This window comes from Sinocyclocheilus grahami, unplaced genomic scaffold (assembly GCF_001515645.1).
Source record: "Sinocyclocheilus grahami isolate Dianchi unplaced genomic scaffold, SAMN03320097.WGS_v1.1 scaffold1510.1, whole genome shotgun sequence".
NCBI classification, from domain to species: domain Eukaryota; kingdom Metazoa; phylum Chordata; class Actinopteri; order Cypriniformes; family Cyprinidae; genus Sinocyclocheilus; species Sinocyclocheilus grahami.
This window is the reverse complement of record NW_015506689.1, coordinates 23,671-45,034: the sequence shown is the minus strand read 5'-3', so window position 1 is coordinate 45,034 and position 21,364 is coordinate 23,671. Positions and strand designations below refer to the sequence as shown.

At 35.4% G+C, this 21,364-nt stretch overlaps 1 protein-coding gene across 1 annotated transcript in view; it reads left to right on the top strand.

Moving 5' to 3' along the window:
- LOC107570827 (ephrin type-A receptor 3-like) overlaps window positions 1-21,364 on the top strand; it is a 96,337-nt gene that overhangs the window by 51,320 nt on the left and 23,653 nt on the right. Inside the window, exons 6-9 of the mRNA XM_016257098.1 lie at window positions 2,154-2,316; window positions 5,047-5,155; window positions 20,076-20,143; window positions 20,442-20,567. Coding sequence (XP_016112584.1) covers window positions 2,154-2,316; window positions 5,047-5,155; window positions 20,076-20,143; window positions 20,442-20,567 — 466 coding nt within the window. The remainder of the gene's footprint in view (window positions 1-2,153; window positions 2,317-5,046; window positions 5,156-20,075; window positions 20,144-20,441; window positions 20,568-21,364) is intronic.

The window sequence follows — 21,364 nt, the reverse complement described above, 5'->3', positions numbered from 1 at the left end:
TTTTACTGAACCCGTACACATTGAACAAGCTGCACCTCATTATATCCAATATTTTATCTTAGTTTATTTTATGTTTTATATATTGACATCTCTGGTCAGAGAGAATGCCTTCACTGTAACAGACCTGTACACACACACACACACACACACACACACACACACATCCAGACTAAAGGGGAACATGCTGACACACAGTTGTTTATAAGTAATGCAACCAAAGCTATGAGGCATAGAAATATACAGTACATCCAATAATTCCTATTATATTTTATTCAATACATAATAATAATACATTTAAATAAAAAATAAATTTCAGTTTTCATTCCCATCAATTTAAATATGGCATCTCCTCTAAGATTTATTCTTAAGCTTTCAAAGCATACTGTCTGGTCACAGGCAAAAGTTTGGTTTTTTTACATCAATCCTGCACAGATGCAGTCGCACTGACCCAGTCTAGTCTGGCACACATACTGGTTGCTGTGCGATTATGGGATGTCAGCTCAGACTGACTGCCCAGATGGGTGTCTGGCATTGGAGATCATGTGGTTCATGCTGTGTTTGTTGGAACTGGAACGATCCCACGCCCTCAGAAACAAACCTGCTCTGCCCTCCTACATTCTGGGTGTGGTGGACATAGACCAAGTCTTTCCCAGAACCCATTTGGTTATGAGATGCTCTTTAATATTTGGAAGAGATTTATTTATTTTGAAAGGGGTTTTGGCTCCATCGCTGGACTGATTCAGTGACTGGTAGCTAGTGGCTGATTCCTTTTGTCCATTCTAGGTTTATATAATCAGTTTATAATATCATATTGCAAGATTTTGTTAGACTTTTTTAGACTGTGTACCTTGAATGCAAGTCACATTGGATAAAAGCGTCAGCCAAATGTGTGAATGTAAGTGTAATGCATAGCCAGACTGTTGACTATAAGTCAGTATCAGTCAGCCATATCCAAACTAGCGCTTTCAGCCAGCTCTTGCCATTTTTGTGTACAATATGCATCAGAGAAGATGTGAATCTGCCATGTTAAGTGTTAGCTGGCAGTCTTGGTAATTACTACAAAATTAATCAACACACAATATTCATAGACTCACATTCACACACCACTGCAGATGTCTGACTCATGTAAATATAATCACACCAATAATCATGTCAAACAATGTAAATTAAAGCCTTTGCCTGGTCTGTTAGCACCCCAGCATCTGCCTCTATGAAGTGTACTCGCTACAGTGTTAACGTGCTGGTGAAATAATATCCTTCATTAATCCTCTTATGTCATATTCTACTGCACAGCCTCGAAATTCTGCTGCTCTACATGCTGCACATCAATGCTGCCACCCTGCCATTTACCTGAAGCAGCTTTAACAAGATTGAATGCTTAACATTGTTAGCATAGCATTGCAGCAAGACTTAACAGAAGGCTTGTTAACTTTGATAATTTCATACAGAAATGTCTGCTGAAAGAATTTGCAGAGAAAGTGTGATTTTAAACTGTCAGTATTACACTGCCGTTCAAAAAGTATTTTATTCTGCAAGGATGCATTAAATTGACATTGTTTAAAAATATCTATTTCAAATAAAACCTCTTTTATGTAATTTATATTCATCAAAGAATGAATAGAATTAATCAAATGAATAAAAAATGCATCATGGTGTTCACAAAAATATTACTTGGAACTGTTTTCAACATTGATTGTAATAAGAAATGTTTCTTAAACACCAAATCAGCATATTAAAATGATTTCGGAAGGATCATGTGACACTTGAGGCTGGAGTAATGACTGCTGAGAATTTAGCTTTGTTTCAAAGGGATAAATTATATTTTAAAATATATTAAAATATAAATCAGTTATTTATCGTAATACTAGTTGAGAATATTACTGTTTTTTAACAGTATGTTTTTTTTTTTTTTTTTAAATCCAGTTTTGGTAAGCATAAGAACATTTTCCTTCAGAAACATTTATACCAACTCCAAACTTTTGAACGGTAGTATAAGTGTTAGTAAAACATTTTCAAATCCGCAATAACATCTGACAGGAATGCTATTCAAGTCAAAATTTTCCATCATTGTCTGTCCTCAATCTCTAAATCCTACTAAACAAATCAATCTCACTGTGAGTGAAAGTGAATGTTGCTTTGTTTTTCCATTCCAGAACCAAAGAGACCAGAACTACACGGTTCTGAAGACCAAAGCCCACACAATGACAGTGGAAGGACTGAAGCCAGGCACCACCTATGTGTTCAGAGTGAGGGCGCGCACTGATGGAGGCTACGGCAACTACGGTGGGGAGATAGAGCTGGAGACCAGTCATGAGGGTAATGATTTTATACTTTTTTCAGCAGTTTTCTTTTTTGGGCATTTTAAAGGGATAGTTCACCCAAAAATGAAAATTCTGTCATCATTTACTCACCCTCATGTCGTTCCAAACTTGTATGAGTTGCTTTCTTATGTCGAACATAAAAGAAGATATTTTGAAGATTGCTGGTAATCAAACAGTTGGTGGTTGCCATTGACTTCCATAGTAGGAAAAAAAAATACTACGGAAGTCAATGGTAACCACCAACTGTTTGATTACCAGCAATCTTCAAAATATCTTCTTTTATGTTCGACATAAGAAAGCAACTCATACAAGTTTGGAACGACATGAGGGTGAGTAAATGATGACAGAATTTTCATTTTTGGGTGAACTATCCCATTAACCTCCGTTTTTGTATGAATTCTTTATTATGCCTTTTCTGTGTTTCCATGCAGTAGTTTCAGTTATTTCTAGATTTTTAGACACAAACATTGACAGCATTAAAAAGTTTGTGTACAAATTCTGTTCTACGCTACCATTCCAAGGTTTGGGGTCGGTAAGATTTTTAAAAAATGTTTTTGAACATTGAAAAAGGCATTTATTTAATTCAATAAATGTATTGATTTGATCAGAAATACAGTAAAACAGTAATTTTGTGAAATTTTATTATCATTTAAAACTTTAACTGTAATATATTTTAAAATTTAATTTATTCTGGTGATGGCAAAGCTGAATTTTCAGCAGCTATTACTCCAGTCTTCAGTGTCACATGATCTTTCAGAAATCATTCTAATATGCTGATTTGGAAACATTTTTATCAATGTTGAAAACAGTTGTGCTGCTTAATATTTTGTGGATTATTTGATTAATAGAAAACTTAAAGTGTGTGACTTATTTACCAAACCTCCTGCTTATGCTCGTTGGGAGGTGAGCACTGTGTCGCCATGTCTTGTGAGGACAAACAAGGCTATGTTGAGTCTATGTTTCTTTATGTGGATCAAAGAATGGAGGCACATTTTAAAAGGCTTTGGGGCATATGGTAAACACAGAGACCTTGTGGTATATGCACCTAATTTAAAGTACGTTACGGCCCAGCGAGCATCTCTGGAAGCATATCACAGAGCTCAGCGGACCTGATCTGCCAAGCTGAAAGTTGACGGAGTCCAGTATAGTAATTGCTCTTTTAATTATATGAGATATGCTTAAGCCTTTGGCTCACGGTGACATTCATAAACGGCTTACACCGCGTGCATTTGTTCATACAAACATCAGAGCAGAATGGGCAGTACTGTAAATTGCATGCGTTTAGTCTGATAATGTAGAAAAATCCCTTTATGGAACCATTGGCTAGAAGTTAGGTTATTATCATTTGGAATTTAATTTTAATTAAATTTTTTTATTTCTTTTATTTTAAACTTATCTTTGTAACGTTCACTTATTGTTAGTTTTAGTTTGCTTTTAATTTTTACAGAGTACTATAGTTGTAATTAATTTATTTTGTTAGGGCTGCTAAAGTTAATCTGCATTAATAGTATCTAATGGCATTTTCATGTTTAATGCAAGTTGGTTGTAAAGGTTTCCAGTTTTTTATATACCATGAATCTTGCTGGCCTTATTTCCCCAGTCCTGTTCTTTCTGTTCTCAATGTCTTTTCCGATCATATCTCTCATTGTCCTGTCAAAATAAGTGTCAAAAAAGGGCAAAACAAGTCTTGGTATGATCATATAGCTGCTATTCCTATTTAGCAAACTTCATGCGTCTGGTCCTGACTCAGAAAGTTGCAATCTCTTTCTGCATGTGGTGCATACCTGAGATTTTAAATGGAGTCGAATGGAATTCTAAACCAATTCCTGTTGCTGGAGATATCCATTTCCCTGAAAGAGGTGGTTACTCATGCATTGCCAGGCTTGATAAATGTTGTATTTGTTTTGAGTAATGAGTTGATTGCGGCAGCATAAAATCTATATTCTCGCCGTGAAACTTTCAAACCGAGCCTGTTATTCCCTCTGTTAACATACCTATTTGGATGGCATGTGTAAATTAGAAAATTGACTCCTGCCTTCGTCTACATATTTAGTGGCCGAATGCAGCTGGTTCTGGTTTTTCAGAGCGAACCAAAGCAAAGTTTGACATTGAAGCTAAATATTTAACCCTCTTTGGGGTCTAAGATACCACATACTTTAAAAAAACATACTTTGTTGATAACATGTTCAAAGGTTTTCCATGAAAGATGTAACATTACTTGTTTGGTATAAAACATGAATAGGCTAAATACAATACATTTTTCACAACCAATGTCACTATACTGCATAAAAATCAATATTTTGAAAAATGCAAGTCTACTTAAAACAGAAATAAACAAGCCTGTTTTAAAACAGAAGGTTAAAGTTTCAGTATTGTTTATTTTAGTTTTGTTGTTGTTCTTTTTATTATTAAATACGTATTTTTATTTTACATAACAATAGTATTATTACAATAGTAATGTATTTCTTTATTGATTTGTTTAATATTTATCATTTAAATAATAAAATAATGTATATAAATAATAATAATATTGATAGTATTATTATTATTATTATTATAGATGGGTGGGATGAATGTCTGAATATCTTTCTTGTGGGTTTTGATTAAGTCAGAGGAACTCATTGGGGACTTTGAGGCCAAACAGAAAAAGAGTCAATCTCAAAAACAGAACATGAGGGTTAACATTGATGCAAATGTGTCTCTTTTTCTCTTCCTCCCTCTTTAGATATGCTGGCCATTGGGGACCCTAACCAGTCCACAATCCTTGCGGTGTCTGTAGCCGGTGGCATTGTGCTCCTTATCTTCCTGGTGGCGTGTTTTGTAGTGAGCGGACGGTAAGAATAGTCTTCCTTTTAAGACCATCTGACCTTTGCTTCAGTTGCTCTGTCCTTCTGAACCATCTTGGAGGAAGGTGTACTGGTTCTGAGGGCTGATATTGGAGAGCAAAATAAAACGCTTCTGTTCGTTAGGTCTGAGAGCTGCTGTCAAATGGCGATTTTACAAGAAATGAAACCTTGAAGTGTGGATTCTTCCATGCCGAAGCATTTAAAAGAACTTGAACAGCCCATACAGGCACTCGGTGAGGTGTGTCTTATAGGCTCCTAAAATCCAAGAAGAAAGCATTTGAAATTGAAGTCTGAGGAGACATTTTGCACAGCATCTTTGCTATTCAAACAATAGCTGAAGCAGAAAATACGGTGCAGTCAGCTGGGTGAGACGTACTGAGTCTATAAATTAATGCTGATAATAAATATACTCTGACTGAATTAAATAGCGGTTTCTTTCTCGAACAAAGCTCGCCCGAAGTCTCTAAAAACATTAGTATAGATCTGAGTTGATTGCCTATCATGCTGAGTGCCCTATTGAGTATTGACTAGAAAAGACCCATGTTTGCCTGCTGAGAGCATGTAGAAATGCACGTAATGGTTTCATGTGCAACAAATAATTAATCTCAAACCGCTCAACTATAAACCAAAACAATAAATATGTAAGACTGGAATATGCAAGACCAGAAAAAGTGGCGTACTAGAGCGATTCTCGACAGGTTTTACTCACAAGCCAGTGCAGCTTCATGCATTTCCAGTGAGAGCTCTCTGTCCGGAGTGAAAGCTGGACAAACAGAATGTGTTGATTGGTGCTCCTCAGATAACTGTAAAAGAGGAAGACAAAAGTGGTGAAGAAAAGAAAAAGAGAAGGATGAACGATTTGTGAAAATGGCTAGTAGTCTCATGTTTTTAGCTCTAATATTTTTAGGGCCGGTGTTCGAATTTTTTTAAATGGAGGATTTTGGAGAGGATTTGGACTGTGTGTTGTCTTTACTGTGCTGTTGGACTGTCAGCACATCAGACTCTTTCAGAGGTGTTGCATCTCTAAATTCCTCTCCTTTTGAGGTGTCGTAAGAAATTCAGTGCCTTTAACAATACATTTCAACACAATTACTGTCAGATTTCAAATCGCCTGCTTTGAGCAATTTTCCTGGCAATGCTCATCCGTATGGCTGACGTTGTTTGTGCAGACTATGATTTGTTTTGTTATTTAGTGCATTTGCTAAATATTTGTCTTCTTGCATTCAGTCTGTGCTATTTTTGTAAATATTGGTCTACGAATATTAACGTTCAAAAGTTTGGGGTTGGTGTTATTTTTTAAATTGATCAAAACTGACAGTAAAGATTTACAAAATAATCTCTTTCAAATAAATGCTGTTTTTTTAACTTTCTATTCATCAATGAATTTGTTTCCACAAAAATATTAAGCACCACAACTATTTTATACATTAATAATAGTATGAAAGGGTTCTTGAGCACCAAATCAGCAACATTAGAATAATTTTTCAAGAATCAGCAGCAATCACTGTTGAATTAAAAAAATAAATAATAATAAACTATTAAAATAGAAAGCAGTTTATTATTATTAATTTGTAATAATAATTCTCAATATTTTTACTGTACTTGGTGAGCATAAGAAACTTCTTTCAGAAACATAAAAAAAATTACCGACTTATGAACGCTGTTTTGTTGCATCTTGTGCTGTTTTTAATAATCTTGTTCATTTATTACATTTAAATAGTCATGTCATGCTAAAATAGCTCAGCTTAAATGGTAGACATGACCATAATATGACCATAATATTAGGCCTAATTAAATAGGGCTTACATAAGTCATTCAGACGTACTGTTGCAATGTGTTAGAAAAACTATACTGTAGACTCTCTAACATATTGCACATATACAGTCTTTCCCACAAATTTGAGACCCCCAAATGTATTTGTATTATTCCACCATGTGCAGGTTTGCTAGAAGATTATTCCTTTGGCTACGGGCCTCAGGCATAAGTCTCCACTGTAACACAGCTGTCTGACATACTATAGAAATATTATGCAAACTGTATCGTTCTTCAGAGAGAAGTCAGACTTCAATAACCCCTGCCAGCCAGCTATATGTCCTCAAGCTGAACCGTTGGCTTACTTTCAAACATTGAGAATAGTTTCATTTCATGCAGCTCAGGATTTCAGGGCGAGAGATCAAACAACATAATCACCTCACTGCTCCTCATGTCTTGGTCTGCTAAAATCCCACTTGACCCGTTCAGTCCATTTTGTTTCCTCTTGCCATTAGGTCTTTATAGCTGCCAAGTATATCCATCTTTTTTATAAGAATCACACCAGGGAGAAAGAAAGAATGAGGGAACAAATGACGAGTGAACGAATGAGTGAACGAACAAATGCATAAACAAGCGAACAATTGAATGAAAGAATGAGCGAAATAATAAACAAACATTAAAAAACAAACAAGCGAACAAACAGTAGTAGAGTGGCTGGTTAGACTTGCAGTATTCAGCTTGTTTTACTTCATTATTTTCTGACTCTATTCCCCATACTCCTCTTCTCTCTCTCTGTTTCTTTCTCCCTCCCTCCTTCTCCCTTTTCTGTCTGTAAGAACATGAGCAATATTTTGCTAAGGCTACGGCACCGTTAGCATATTTTTGTACTTCACCTCGCTCACAGAGATTTATTTAGTGATTTTAACATCAGCATTGCCTGTTCCACCATTATAATTCATGAAGCCTACAAGACTGAAGCTGGTATCTATGCTTTAATATAATCGTTTGAAATACAGCTAATTAAGGTCACCCCCCTTGTTGAATGAAAATAGGCAAGCATGATTAGCATACCATAAAAATGCATTTTTGTAAACAGTCATATAATCAAATTCTCAATAATAAAACTATAAGAGCACTGGTTAATAGAAATAAAGTTTTAGTTGGAGCCATTAGCTACAAGCGCACAAGCTATTCCTTTCTCTTCTTTCCATTCGCTGTGATCTCTTTACTTTTTGTGTGAATAAAATAGCAGCTGAGATCAAAATAAGTAAATAAATAAATAATGCTATTTTAATTTGCTTGTTCAGTGCACCAGGGACTTGCATTGGCTGACAGAATACAGAATATTTGTGGTCTTGTATATGGACAACAGGAGAAACTGGCATGTGTTACAGCAGGCAGATGGTGTTCAGTCATCAAATTCGGACAACTTAATTTTTTTTTTAAGTCTGTTTTCCTAAAAAGCAATTAAAGCATGGCAGGTGGGTGCTAACGGCTGGGAAACTCCAGCAAGTTTAGCTCTTCAACTTATCAAACATCACAGCTGCTCTCATCATTGCCAGACAATTATTTTTGTTTTCAACTTATGAGAAAGTTGGAAAATCTATTTTACTCCCATGCATGTCTAACTCTCTCTATACTTTAGGATAATCTATTTTAAGCCGTATCCTACACCGTATGCTACACATGCCACAATTTGTCTTTTAATTAAATTTTTTATATTTTCTGCTGCATGCAAATCAAGCAAGCGCATTATTTTTTAAATAATTATCAGTAGTACTGTATTTTTTTTAAATATTCAATAAATTAGTCATATGAATTGCACTATTATGTATCTCAAAGGTGGACTCGTTGATTTTCCGTCATTTAAATAGTTGAGGAATAGTTCAGGCAATAATGAAAAAATCAGGCCATCCAAGATGTAGATGAGTTTGTTTCTTCATTGGAACAGATTTTGGAGAAATTTAGCATTACATCACTTGCTCACCAGTGGACCATCTGCAGTGAATGGGTGCTGTCAAAATGAGAGCTCAAACAGCTAATACAAGCATCACAATAATCCACAAGGAATTCACAAATTTTCATTTCCTTTAAGGTGTTTTAACTTTAAATCATCTAAGTTAATTGCACTTTTAACAAATGTTTAAAATTGTATAGTGAATTGTTAGTGGGCTACATATTTACTATATGGGGTAGGTCTCATGTGAGTACTATTGTTGGACACTTTTGGAATAAATGAATTGAGGAAAATAAAGCATTCCTACAATGGCATAAGTAACTGTAACCATTGAAAAGTATTTACATGATGATGATTTCCCAGGCATGTCTAGTTAAAAGGGCATGCTTGTTCTAAAGAAAACAAATTGGGATTTTAATTCCTATAGCGCTGCCATATTGTGCATCATGATTTTTCCCATTCGTTTTTTTCCCTCCTTATAATGTCTCTGGTCCACCTTTAAGTGTATACTGTGTGTTTAAACCACTCTACCTCCTTTTTCAGATATAGTTTGTCATGACAGTGGAAATATTTTGGGGTTCTAGAAGAGATCATTCACTTATCTCCTTGATGATGCTAGTATGGCACAGATGGATTTGTCTCTGTAATAAAAGATGAAGTGCACAGGAAGATTTTCAAGTCGATCTAATCAGAGAGAGGCAGCAGCTCTTTGTCAATGAGATGTTATCTTCTAAGCATCTGCTACAGGCCTTGGGTTATTCTTAAAACTTAATGATGACAGAAAAGTGTGCTTCATACACTTACTCACTCTCATCATGCAAATAGAACGTTTCTCCCAAGAACCTAAAGCTGAGAGCACTTCATGCTCTCAAACTTGTTTTCGATAATTTTCATCTTCCTATTATCTGTCAAACAGGTTGTAGCGCTGCCATGTTCATAATGGATTTCTGCATGAAATGTTCCATTTTAGCTCAAGTGTGCTTGCGTATGGTAACATCGAATGACATCTTTGATTGGCCAAATGGCACCAATTTAACAATTTGGCTCTTTGTTTTTCTGCCCTGGTACAAATGCATCTGTGCTGCTAGTAGACTCACCAAAGCACCTCTCCGTGCCTGAAATTGTAGCACAACAGACATAATGACGTTTTAGAGCCAAAACTGCTTGGAAGAGCTGCCCCATTTTAAAAGCTGGAATGGTGAACATAGAGCTTCATAGGAGCTTGGTTTCCAAGTCTACAGCCAGCGGGCCCTTCTCAGTGCATTCTCATTTACACACACATGTGCAAACACATGCACACACATACTTCTCACATTTATCCAGAGGTGTAATGGTTCTCCCATCCTCTTAACGTGATGGACTAGCCTCTCACCGCAATATACTCGCTCTGTGTAAAAGCACTCTTTGGCAGCGGTGCCGCTAATAATTGTTTCAATAGGATGGACGGCACTATAGCTCAGTTCATTTTGAGTGGTGTGATATCAGTAGCGACTGAAATATCGCACGGTCAGCATAAAACAGAAGCAAACACTGAGATAATGAAAGCAAAGCAAGCTGCTGCCTGTCAAGCACAATTATACAGGAAGGGAATCTTAAACCTCTTGCTAGGTAAGAGGTGACAGGCCATGTACTGTAGTACTTTCCTCAGAAAACTTTGCTGAGACCAACAGAAGAAAGTTAGGTGTAGGTTATGGCATTAGAAATGTGACTGGTTATGATTGGTTTTCAGAGTTAATGTTATTAATAATAATATTAATAATTGTATTGTTATTATAGAATAATAATTATTCTATAATAATTTATTATTATAAAAATAGCATTATTATGATTTATGAAAATATTTATATTATTATTATTATTATTATTATTATTATTTATGTTGTTATACAGTTTTATATATAGTGGTTTTATAACTATTATTATTATTAATTATACGCATGACTCTGGTTTATTATACAAATATTATAAGAATAGTATTATACTTTATGAAAATTTTATATTACTATTATTATTACATGATTATATTACTACTTATATTATTGTTGTTATTATACAGTTATGCAGTTTTATATAGTGCTTTTGTTAATAATTTTTTATTTTTTCAATTTGGCGTTAGAAATATAATAATAATAATAGCAATATTGTTTTTAAAGAATTAACTATTTTAAAGATTGTTTTCATAATTAACTGAATAAATAATCTTTCACAATTTGTATGCTTAGTATTTGTTATTTCTAATTAAAAGTCAACCAAAATGAACTTGCTATCAGGCTTAGTCTAATTTACACTGTCGTTTTTCACCAAAACAAAGGCATGCACTTTCATTTTCTTTGGGCCGATTAGCAAATGAGAGTTTTATTACATGCGTGGCCCCTGCATAGATTAGGGCGACACTAGTCATCATGTCAGAGGTTAAGACTCCTTAATTAATTGGATTCTGACTGCTGTACTGAATCAAACTAATAAAAAGCGGCTCTCAAATATAGGATCATTATCACTGCAATTTTCTCTCCTGCATTCTCAATTACTGTAATGAATCGTTAACAAATTAGATGTTTCTCCACACCGATCAGAAACACATCCTGGAATTTAGCACATATCTCAATCTAATCTCTTCACTCCACTAATAATGAGTATGGCTGGAGTAAATCCTTTTTTTTTTTTGAAATGGCAAGCACAGGCCTTGGAGGTCTGCCAGGTCTCCTCTAACAGAGAAAGGAGCCAAGAGAAAGTAGCTTAAAGAAATGAGGGATCAAGAGAGGAGGGACGAGCATTTTGTTTCGCATTCATTCTGGCTATCTGTTATTGCTTGATAATGTAATGACCGTACGGTTCAGCATCGACGGCTCCCGTGAGCTGGAGACGTGGGTGACACTGATTGCCATTAATCTGAAGAGCCACTCTGCTTGATGAAAGTGTTAGGGAGGCATTTCTCTGTCCGTCTCCATCCTATTAGCACAGCGAATGATTAGAAATCGTCTGATCTTTGGAAAAAAAGCCTGTCGTTTATGCTAATCAGCCCTCCTGACAGCCACTGCGGGCCAAAACGTTCCTTCACCAAAAATATGGAGCACTGTGGAGAGCCTCTCTGTCCATCTCTTTCGGCTTCATTTTCAATTTTTCGAGGCTAATATTGTACAGACACCGTGTTGTTGTAACTTCCCTTTTGTTCTGCATTGTGTGTGGTGTAGATGTTCTGAAGCCCAGAAACAAATCCCATATTTCTCTCCCTCTCTCTTTCTTGGCGTGACCGTAGTGAACAAAGGGTTCAGAACAAAGTGCTGCCATTTGTTGAATTTCTTCATTACTAAATGTTGTAATCAGTAATAGAGATTTACTTTGTTTCTAACTTCAAACACGGACACTGCCGTCTAATCTGAATTATACCAAAAGCACTTTGCTTCAGATGTTAACGATGTATAAATTCAGCTTATTATGCAGCTGTCTTAAAAATTAAAGTTCAGCGGTATTCTTTGCAGTTAGGTTCAAATCTTCTTGTTAAGCATTATTTTTAATTTTTGAGTTATATGGGCTGTATAGAACTTTAGAGAGTAATTGATGTGAAATTATTAGGGATGCACCGATACCGATACCGATACCGATAATTAACACTATAGTTAATTTATGTAAAGTGAGGATAGCAAAATAAACTAAACTGTGATATATTATACCCAAAAATTCTTAATACAGTGGACTACCAGTAAAATTGATACAAATTTGGGACCAAAAATGATTCAGACCGAGTCTGGGAAAAAACTGAAGTTCAGGTTTGCATGAACCTGGTTGACAGCATGCCCAGGAGACTATATGCTGTCATTAAGGATAAGGGTCACCCGACAAAGTATTGATAGTTGTGTAAATATTGACAGCTGTATGAATAATATTTGGTTTATTGTAATCCATTACATACCTTTCTATCAAAGTTATCTGACATTATCAAGCTGAATTTGTTCTGACACAGTGTAACTCTGAGTTCTTGTCATATTTTATTACCATTTTCTAAACTATAGCGAATAAACTGTGATAATGTGAGAAATGTTGAAGGTATCGGAATAAATTTTGGTTTGACTATCTATTTGATAAATGAAGTTAACCAACTAACATTATACATACTCTTTTGGTTTCTGTACCCAATATTTAAAAAATTTACAAATGCAATGAAAATATTGGTATCGGTACTCGGTATCGGCAAGTACCAAAAATAAAAGTATCGTATCGGGCGAGTACTGGAAAAAGTGGTATCGGTGCATCCCTAGAAATTATAGGTTCTTTAGAACAGCATGCAGTATTCACCCAAAACATGAAAGTCGGTTATTATTTACTCACTCTCTTGTCGTTGCAAACCTGTATGGCTTTCTTTCTTCCGTGATCTTTCTTCCACAATATATATATATATATATTTGGACCCCAGTGACTTTAACTGTATGGGCAAAAACAGCTGAAACATTTTTCAAAATATCATCTTTTGTGTTTTGCTGAAAAATTAAGTCGTACAGGTTTGGAATGACATGAGGGTGAGTAAGTACTGACAAGTGATGAGTAAATAATGACAGTATTTTTATTTTGGGGTAAACTACCTCTTTAAGAAACCCAGAAACCATCTTAAGAAATCCAAAAACCAGATTTTTAAATCTCTAAATATCTATATAGCCATAACTCAATACAATGCAAACTATTGTTTATAAGAAGGGTTAAACCTTATAAGCATTAATTTATAATGCTGCAAAGAACCATTGAAGAACCTTTATTTTGAAGTTGCATTTATAACTTGTTTATATCTGAGACACTATCTTTCAGAAATCATGACAATATTTTAAATGTATGGGTGGGTGAACAAACAAATTAAGCATCAGAACTTCATTATTTCTAAACACTTTTAAAATAGGTTCTTTATTGGCATCTGTGGTTCATGAAGAACCTTTAACAACCGTGGGAGCTTTCCATTCAACAAAATGTTTGTTTTTTTAAGAACCAAAAAAGGTTCTTCTATGCCGTTGCTGCAAGAATTCCCTTTTGGAACTTTTATTTAAGAGAATAAAAAGTCCTTTTGTGGAAGTTTAAAAAAATTATCCTATCAGGCTGTGAAAGTTTTAGTTCAAATTAATGTGTTCAGTAACTATTTTTACATAGAATAATTTCCCAGAATTGCTAAAACCTTTTTAGAATTCCAGCATAAGCTGCATTAATTGGCTATAGATATGTTGCAGACCTGAGAAGGTCACTTTGTCTCCTACGCTTCTTTAGTTCTCCCATTAATAAAAAGTACACACTGCTGGAGCGCGAGGGTAAGGGCAGCGGCAGTCATGGGAATATCTGAACCATTTTTTTTCCACCTAATTGCAAGTCAGTTAGAAACAGTTGGCAAGGACATGTGGCTAGGGAGGCTTTAATGGAGATGAATGGAATGCCAGGAGGATAGAGGAGAACCCTGACCCGTCCTCCTATTTCTGTAGTCTGCTTGTACCAAAACGTCTAGATCAACTCTTCTGAATATCAAGAAAGCCTGCTTGTCATATGAAATATTTCTCATTATACAGCTTGTTTTTCGTCATTTGTCTAAAGTTTGAATTTCGGGAAGGTTCAGTCAAGGTTGAGAAGTTCCTTTGTGTCTTTCCAGCCTTTGAACTTCAGATTCACATTTAAATTTGAGACTGTTTGGTTTCAAAGCCTTCCCTGTACATCCATATTTACTCAGTTTTAAGGTATCAAACTCTCTTCTAAAGGCATCTTGGCAAAATAGAAAATGCAGAGGAGAAAGTTCCCTTCCATTTGATCACACCGACATCTTTGTCTAACCAGTGTTCTTGTTCATAAAGAAATTCGGTTTTGGGGAGAGCCGTTTTCACACCAGACACCTCGCAGAGATGGGGGACTCAAAAAGCGCCTTAGTCAGCTCAGCGCTCAGGGTAGAGGCTGATGGGAATGGGCTCTACAGCTTTTCTGGTTCCTGTTACAGTGGATCACTTTCTCTCCAAGTCTCATTTCAATAGCGTTAGTATGCTGCAGCCCAACTGAGCGCTCCGAGCAGAAAGCACACTGTCAGCACAATCATCAGCCCTGCTCCAACTCAAACCCACAAAGAGTGTCAAGATGTAGATGTGAAAATATAACGAGAGAGATGAAGGGAAAGGAGAAACGATGGAGATGGAAGTTCCAAAAAGTGAAAAGGTCAAATAAGATAGAAGGAAATAATAAAAAGAACTGAAACATTGTGCAATATGCATAAAATGGCATAACAAGCTGTTGTATTCCTACTTGCATTTTTATTTTTTGCAAGAAGTCACTTATGTTACCAAGGCTGCATTTATTTGATCAACAATTTACAATTTAAATACAATTTAAAATATTGTTTTCTGTTTTCATACTGTGCATCTGCTTCCTGTCATTCTTTTGATGACAAAGCCGAATGTTGTTTCATGATCCTTAAGAAATAATTATAATATGCTTATCATTATTGTTATTATTATCGTCATATTATTAATATTGAAAACAGTTGTGCTGCTTAAATCTAAATAAGTATAAAAGTGATAAAATAAGATGAATAATGATGACTAGTTAAAGAAAAAAATTGTCATTATTAGTTATTTGTTGCAAACACTTTCTTTCACTTAGGATTCTTCTTATAAAGGTTAATTTTTGAAAATGTTTTCTGTATAGTCAAAGTGATTAAAGGCCGGGTGCAGTGAAGCTCCAAAATGACCAAAAAAGTCAAAATAAAAAATTGGTCCAAATGATTCATGCATTATATTCCAGGTTTTCTGAAGCAATGTGATAGCTTTTTGTTATATATATAAAAAAAGTGAACAAATCATTCAGACGGTTCTGTGAACAATCAATTCATTGGAAATATTAGACTCAGAATGATTAGTTGATGAATCAGATATCCTTACTTCTAATATGAAATCTCATGAACATGTCAGCAAGAGCTATGTTGGATGTCAAGATTCTGACAGCTTAAATTTCTGTCTGTTCATCACACAAAGCTATTGAATGGCTTCAGATGACTGATTTGAATGGACTTCTTTTATGATGCATTTTGGCAAAAGAGTGGCCAGGATATTATTTATTAATATATATTAAAATCATGGAAGAAGTAAGTCATACAGAATTACATGAAAGTGAATAAATGTTTTCATTCATGATTTCGAATTTGCATTTTAGGTGAACTATTCTTGATAGAAGCAATGGTATATGGTCTGCAGGACAGAAAGCTGGAAGCCGTCATGAAGAACGGCGTTCATGTGACAGCATATTAGACCGGGAAGGTAAATTGATATGTAAATTGAGTGTGCGACTCAGAGAATGAGGAAATATGAACTTGAAATGTGCTAGACCTTCACATAGAACGGGAACATCTTTTTTCTCCCGTCAGCAAAGTACAATAGCATACCCTGGTGTAGCGAACATCTCGTGTCTGTCTCCTGTGTGGCAGAATGTTCCGGAGAAAGAGAGCAAGAGTGCATTAGGCAGCACAAAGTGATTTGTCCTCATGGTGTCCAGGCTGTACTGAAAGAGCAAAGGTCTTGCTGAACAAAAGCAAGCAGTGTTCACTCATTTATTGGAGGAACACTGGAAGATTGGAGTCGTTCATCAGGATGATGCTCACTGCTTTGTTCTTCAAGGAGAGACATTTTGTCAATATAAGATGCTCTTTTTCTCATTAGATTTCTGAGAGGCCTGTCAGCCATACAGACATACAGTGAGAACAGCTTCATAAGATTTGTGGTCCTCAATATCCGCATACACACTCTATGTAATGGAAATGTATGATAGCTATTGACATATGCAGCATAGAATGCTCACGGTTTAATTTAAAAGCAGAAACTGATTGTAAAAACAGTTGAATTGTACAAACTATGGGAAACATCCTATTATTTTAACATGACTCTGACTTTATTGGCTTTCTATGACAAATACAGTTATGTTGTGGGTTATACAATAGGATGCCTGTACAGCTAATAACTAATTAACTAATCTTTTTTTTAACTTAGAAAAGTTAAAAATGTGCAGTTTTTCTGTTTGATATAGTATTATTTTGATGCTCAAATGAACACATTATTTGATAATAAATAATAGCCATAATTGATCTTAATAGTTAGGATGGTTTTGGTTAGAGTTCAAAATGTAAACATGAAGATTTGGCTCAGTTTCAATGAATGAAATTGTATTGAATTTGTAAATTGAACACAGGTCTATCTATCTATCTTTCTTTCTATCTATCTAGCTATCTATCTATCTATCTATCTATCTATCTATCTATCTATCTATCTATCTATCTATATATATATATATATATATATATATATATATATATAGATATCTAGCTATCTATCTAGCTCTCTATCATACATTTGTTTTTTTTTTGATGCTCCAATGAACACATTATTTGATAATAAATAATAGCCATAATTGATCTTAATAGTTAGGATGGTTTTGGTTAGAGTTCAAAATGTAAACATGAAGATTTGGCTCAGTTTCAATGAATGAAATTGTATTGAATTTGTAAATTGAATATCTATCTATCTATCTATCTTTCTATCTATCTATCTATCTATCTATCTATCTATCTATCTATCTATCTATCTATCTATCTATCTATCTATATATATATATATATATATATATAGCTATCTAGCTATCTATCTAGCTATCTATCATACATTTGTTTGTTTGTTCACTCATTTGTTTGCTTGTTCATTATGTCGTTTGTTCTATCTAACTTTGATATGTTCTGTCTTTCTGTTGTTTGTTCTGTTGTTCATTTTGTCGTTCTTTCGTTCATTCTATTTATTGAGCTATCATTCATATTGAGGCATTCATATCATTGTTTGTTCTGTCTATTGAGCTGTTGTCCTATCATAGTATATTTATGTCATTCTATTTATTGTTTTATCAGTTGGGTATATCTGTCTATCGTTCTGTCTATGCATCTAATTGTAACGCTTGTAACTTTTTTTCCAAACACAAGACTCAAACATGACTAACAATGCCATCTGACACACTAACAGTGATATTAGAGTGCTGCAAATGTAATTGTTGTGCTTTTAAGCATCTCTATAAATGGATGATGGTATTGGATTCAGCCCTAACAAAACATTAGAAAAACTAATGCAAAATCTTTGTCACAATACGCACACACACTCAGTATTTTGGTATGCTCTTGTGTCATTTTCCTGACAGCATAGCTGAGTGCTGTCATAATAAACAGTTGTTATATTTGCTGATATTTTCCCATTTGTCAGATTGCATTCAAGAAAGAACATAAAGTTAAGATTTTAACAAATGGCTTGTTTTCTAGTTTTGATGACCTTCAGCCATTCATCTTGTTATATGCCACATTTTTCTTCATTCTCCTTGACATCAATGACAAGATGAGTCGAGGTTTCCACAGTCACACACACACACACACACACACACACACACACACACACACACACACACAGGGGGATCCATCCATCCAGCCAATTAGAGGCGTTTACATGATGACAAGCTTGTGTTTGATTCAGCCAAATAAAATCAGCATCAAACTGAAGTGATGGAGCATGATGAACACTGGCATTCAGTTCCACTATGTGGTGGACACACACATGTGTGTGAGTGAGGTGTGCTTGCCAAAGACAGAATCATTCTCACTCTTCTCTACCACGCAATCACAGCTCCAGCCTGCCAACTCGCCATGGCTGGGCTCCTGTGACCCTGGCATGGGCGGCCTCTCTCCTCATCATTACTGCCAAATTAAAAGCTTGAAGCCTCCAGCTCATCTGCCTCCCTGCTGCCGACTCTTATCACGAGCTCGGCCGCTCCCTCGCCGTGCTGAACGGAGAGCACGCTTATTATGGACACCTTGGAACTCACCCCAAACCAATTATAATCAAAAGATGATTTTAAAATGTACTAGTCCTTGATTGTAATGAGAGAGTTCTACATTTTCTTCTCAGATTAGCTGTCATGAGTGATTCTTACTTTGAGACAAATTACCGAGGGGAGTTTAGGCACAGGAACAGGGGAGAGAACAACTTGAAGAAGGGAAATGTAATTCTCTCATTAAAGTGTAATGCTGTTTGCAAGGGAGCATGAAAGATTAGGCAGTTACATGTGGGAAGCTGCAGAGGCTGATTCGGTTCAAGAAGATCTTCAGTCAAGCATCCTCATGACCTGCTCTATGGTACGAAGGTAAAGAATTGGGTTTCTACGTAGGCACACTCAAAGGCAGGTCAGTTCATTTTGCATCCATCTCAAAATCATTTTTCCAGTCATGCTAGTATTGTTCCTATCTAATTTAGAGAAAGATTTTTATATTGTCTCTGACACAGGGCACCAGGGCTAAACGTTTACATGTTTGAATGTTTATTTTATGTTATTATTTTAATTTAATTTAATTAAATGAAATGCATTTAGGAGATACACTTCAGGGGTATTTTATGCATAAACTGCAACTGCATTTAGAGCAGGTCAGTTCATTTTGCATCCATCTCAAAATCATTTTTCCAGTCATGCTAGTATTGTTCCTATCTAGTTTAATAGAGAAAGATTTTTATATTGTCTCTGACACATGGCACCAGGGCTAAACGTTTACATGTTTGAATGTTTATTTTAGGTTATTATTTTAATTTAATTTAATTAAATGAAATGCATTTAGGAGATACACTTCAGGGGTATTTTATGCATAAACTGCAACTGCATTTAGATGACAAATGACTGAGGGGGGCTGTTGTTTTGCAGTGATGTTTAAAATGTTGCTAAGCCTCTAGGAGCTTTTATACTGGGTGTGTTGCACTATATTGCTGCAGGCGAAGGCAGACGGTTTCAGAATCGTACCCACGGAGACCCAGAACACCAATGGGTATTTTTAGACATTCCAATGTGCCCTCGGATACTAACTCACACACATGCAAAGACAAATTTTTTATCAGGGCATACACTTACTCAAACTCTCATTTGAAGACTTGTATTCATGTTTTAGGTGGCATACTCATTCAGACGTGTTCAGACTCAATTAAGGCTGTATATATGGACTGGAAAACAGTGATTGATGTTACAGCTGAGTCTAAAATATGAATGAAAACGTCATCTCTTCAGCAACATGGAAATAATCTTTTCCTTACTCTCATACAGTACTGAATGAAAATGTTATGGCTGGTTTATAAAAATATAAATTTTTGTAGGTGATGTTTTTATCTTATTTTTTATGTGTTGCAGACATTGTGGCTACATTAAAGCGAAGCAAGATCCAGATGAAGAAAAAATGCAGTTTCAGAACGGGAGAGGTACAGTGGCCAAAATAGCACACACAAACACACACTAAACACTCATACATAATGGATTGTCAAAACAAACGGTTGATTTTAGAGGTAACATAAATGTAAAAGGTCTCTCTTCCAGTCTCAGCTGTGAGAGTGCAATATAAATCAAAAACCCTCATACTCAACCTCACCATAGAGTTTATCTTTTCCAGCTATTTTAGGAGGTTGTTTGGTTTTATGGTGCAGTCGTGTCTTGGCATTCATTTGGACTCAAAATCCCCATGTGAAAATCATATGTGGTCTTTTTTTTTTTTTACTGCAGTGAAATTGCCAGGAAGCAGAACATACATTCACCCCCACACTTATGAGGACCCAAATCAAGCCATCCGGGATTTTGCCAAGGAAATCGATGCCTCCACTATACATATAGAGAGAGTTATAGGTGCAGGTGAGAGTCTTATTCTTCTATAGATCAAATTGTGGAAAGAAAATGAGAATAAAACAGTACTGAATCACAAATATACATTATGCAAATTGTGTGAGTGTAGCTCCTTAAATATTGAGGATTTGTTCACTTTGTTCAGTGTTTTCAGTGTGTAAGCACAGTTGTGTGCTAATGTATGTAAAAAAAAAAAAACAGTAGTTTCTATTTGATTCCTAATCATAGAACGTCTGCCGACTGTAAGCTTCACACACAAAGCTGTTGTTTGAAATACTGAGCTGTTAATACCACATATCTCTGCGTCTGAACTTGGCTTTGAAATCTCATTTTCCTCAATGTATGCGTTCTCTGTCCGTGAGTGTCTGTTTCTCCATTTTTCAGACTTTTTTTGTCTTTTATCCTGGTTCTTTATTTCTCTGTCTCATTTCCTATTTCTCTTCATCTAGTTGCAATAGTGTGCAATAGAGTTCTTTGGGGCTTTAGGAGCTCTGAATTAAACGATGCCATGGAGAAATATTGTTAGATTCTTTGCGTGAGAATGGGACACACGTTTAACCCAAACATGTTTGGCTGAGATGTGTGTGTATATATATATTTTGATAACACATTCACCGTTTCAACAAAAGAAAGTCAGTATTTTCTCCTTATACACCTCAATAGCAGCAGTATTTTTCCTCAGAAGACATTTTTCCTAAAGAAATATTAAACTTAGAATTGTATACACTAAAATGAGCACAGTCACATTGTACAGGCAAGAGGATTTTATTTATGCATATTTTCCTTCATAAATCTGCTGTAGTCTG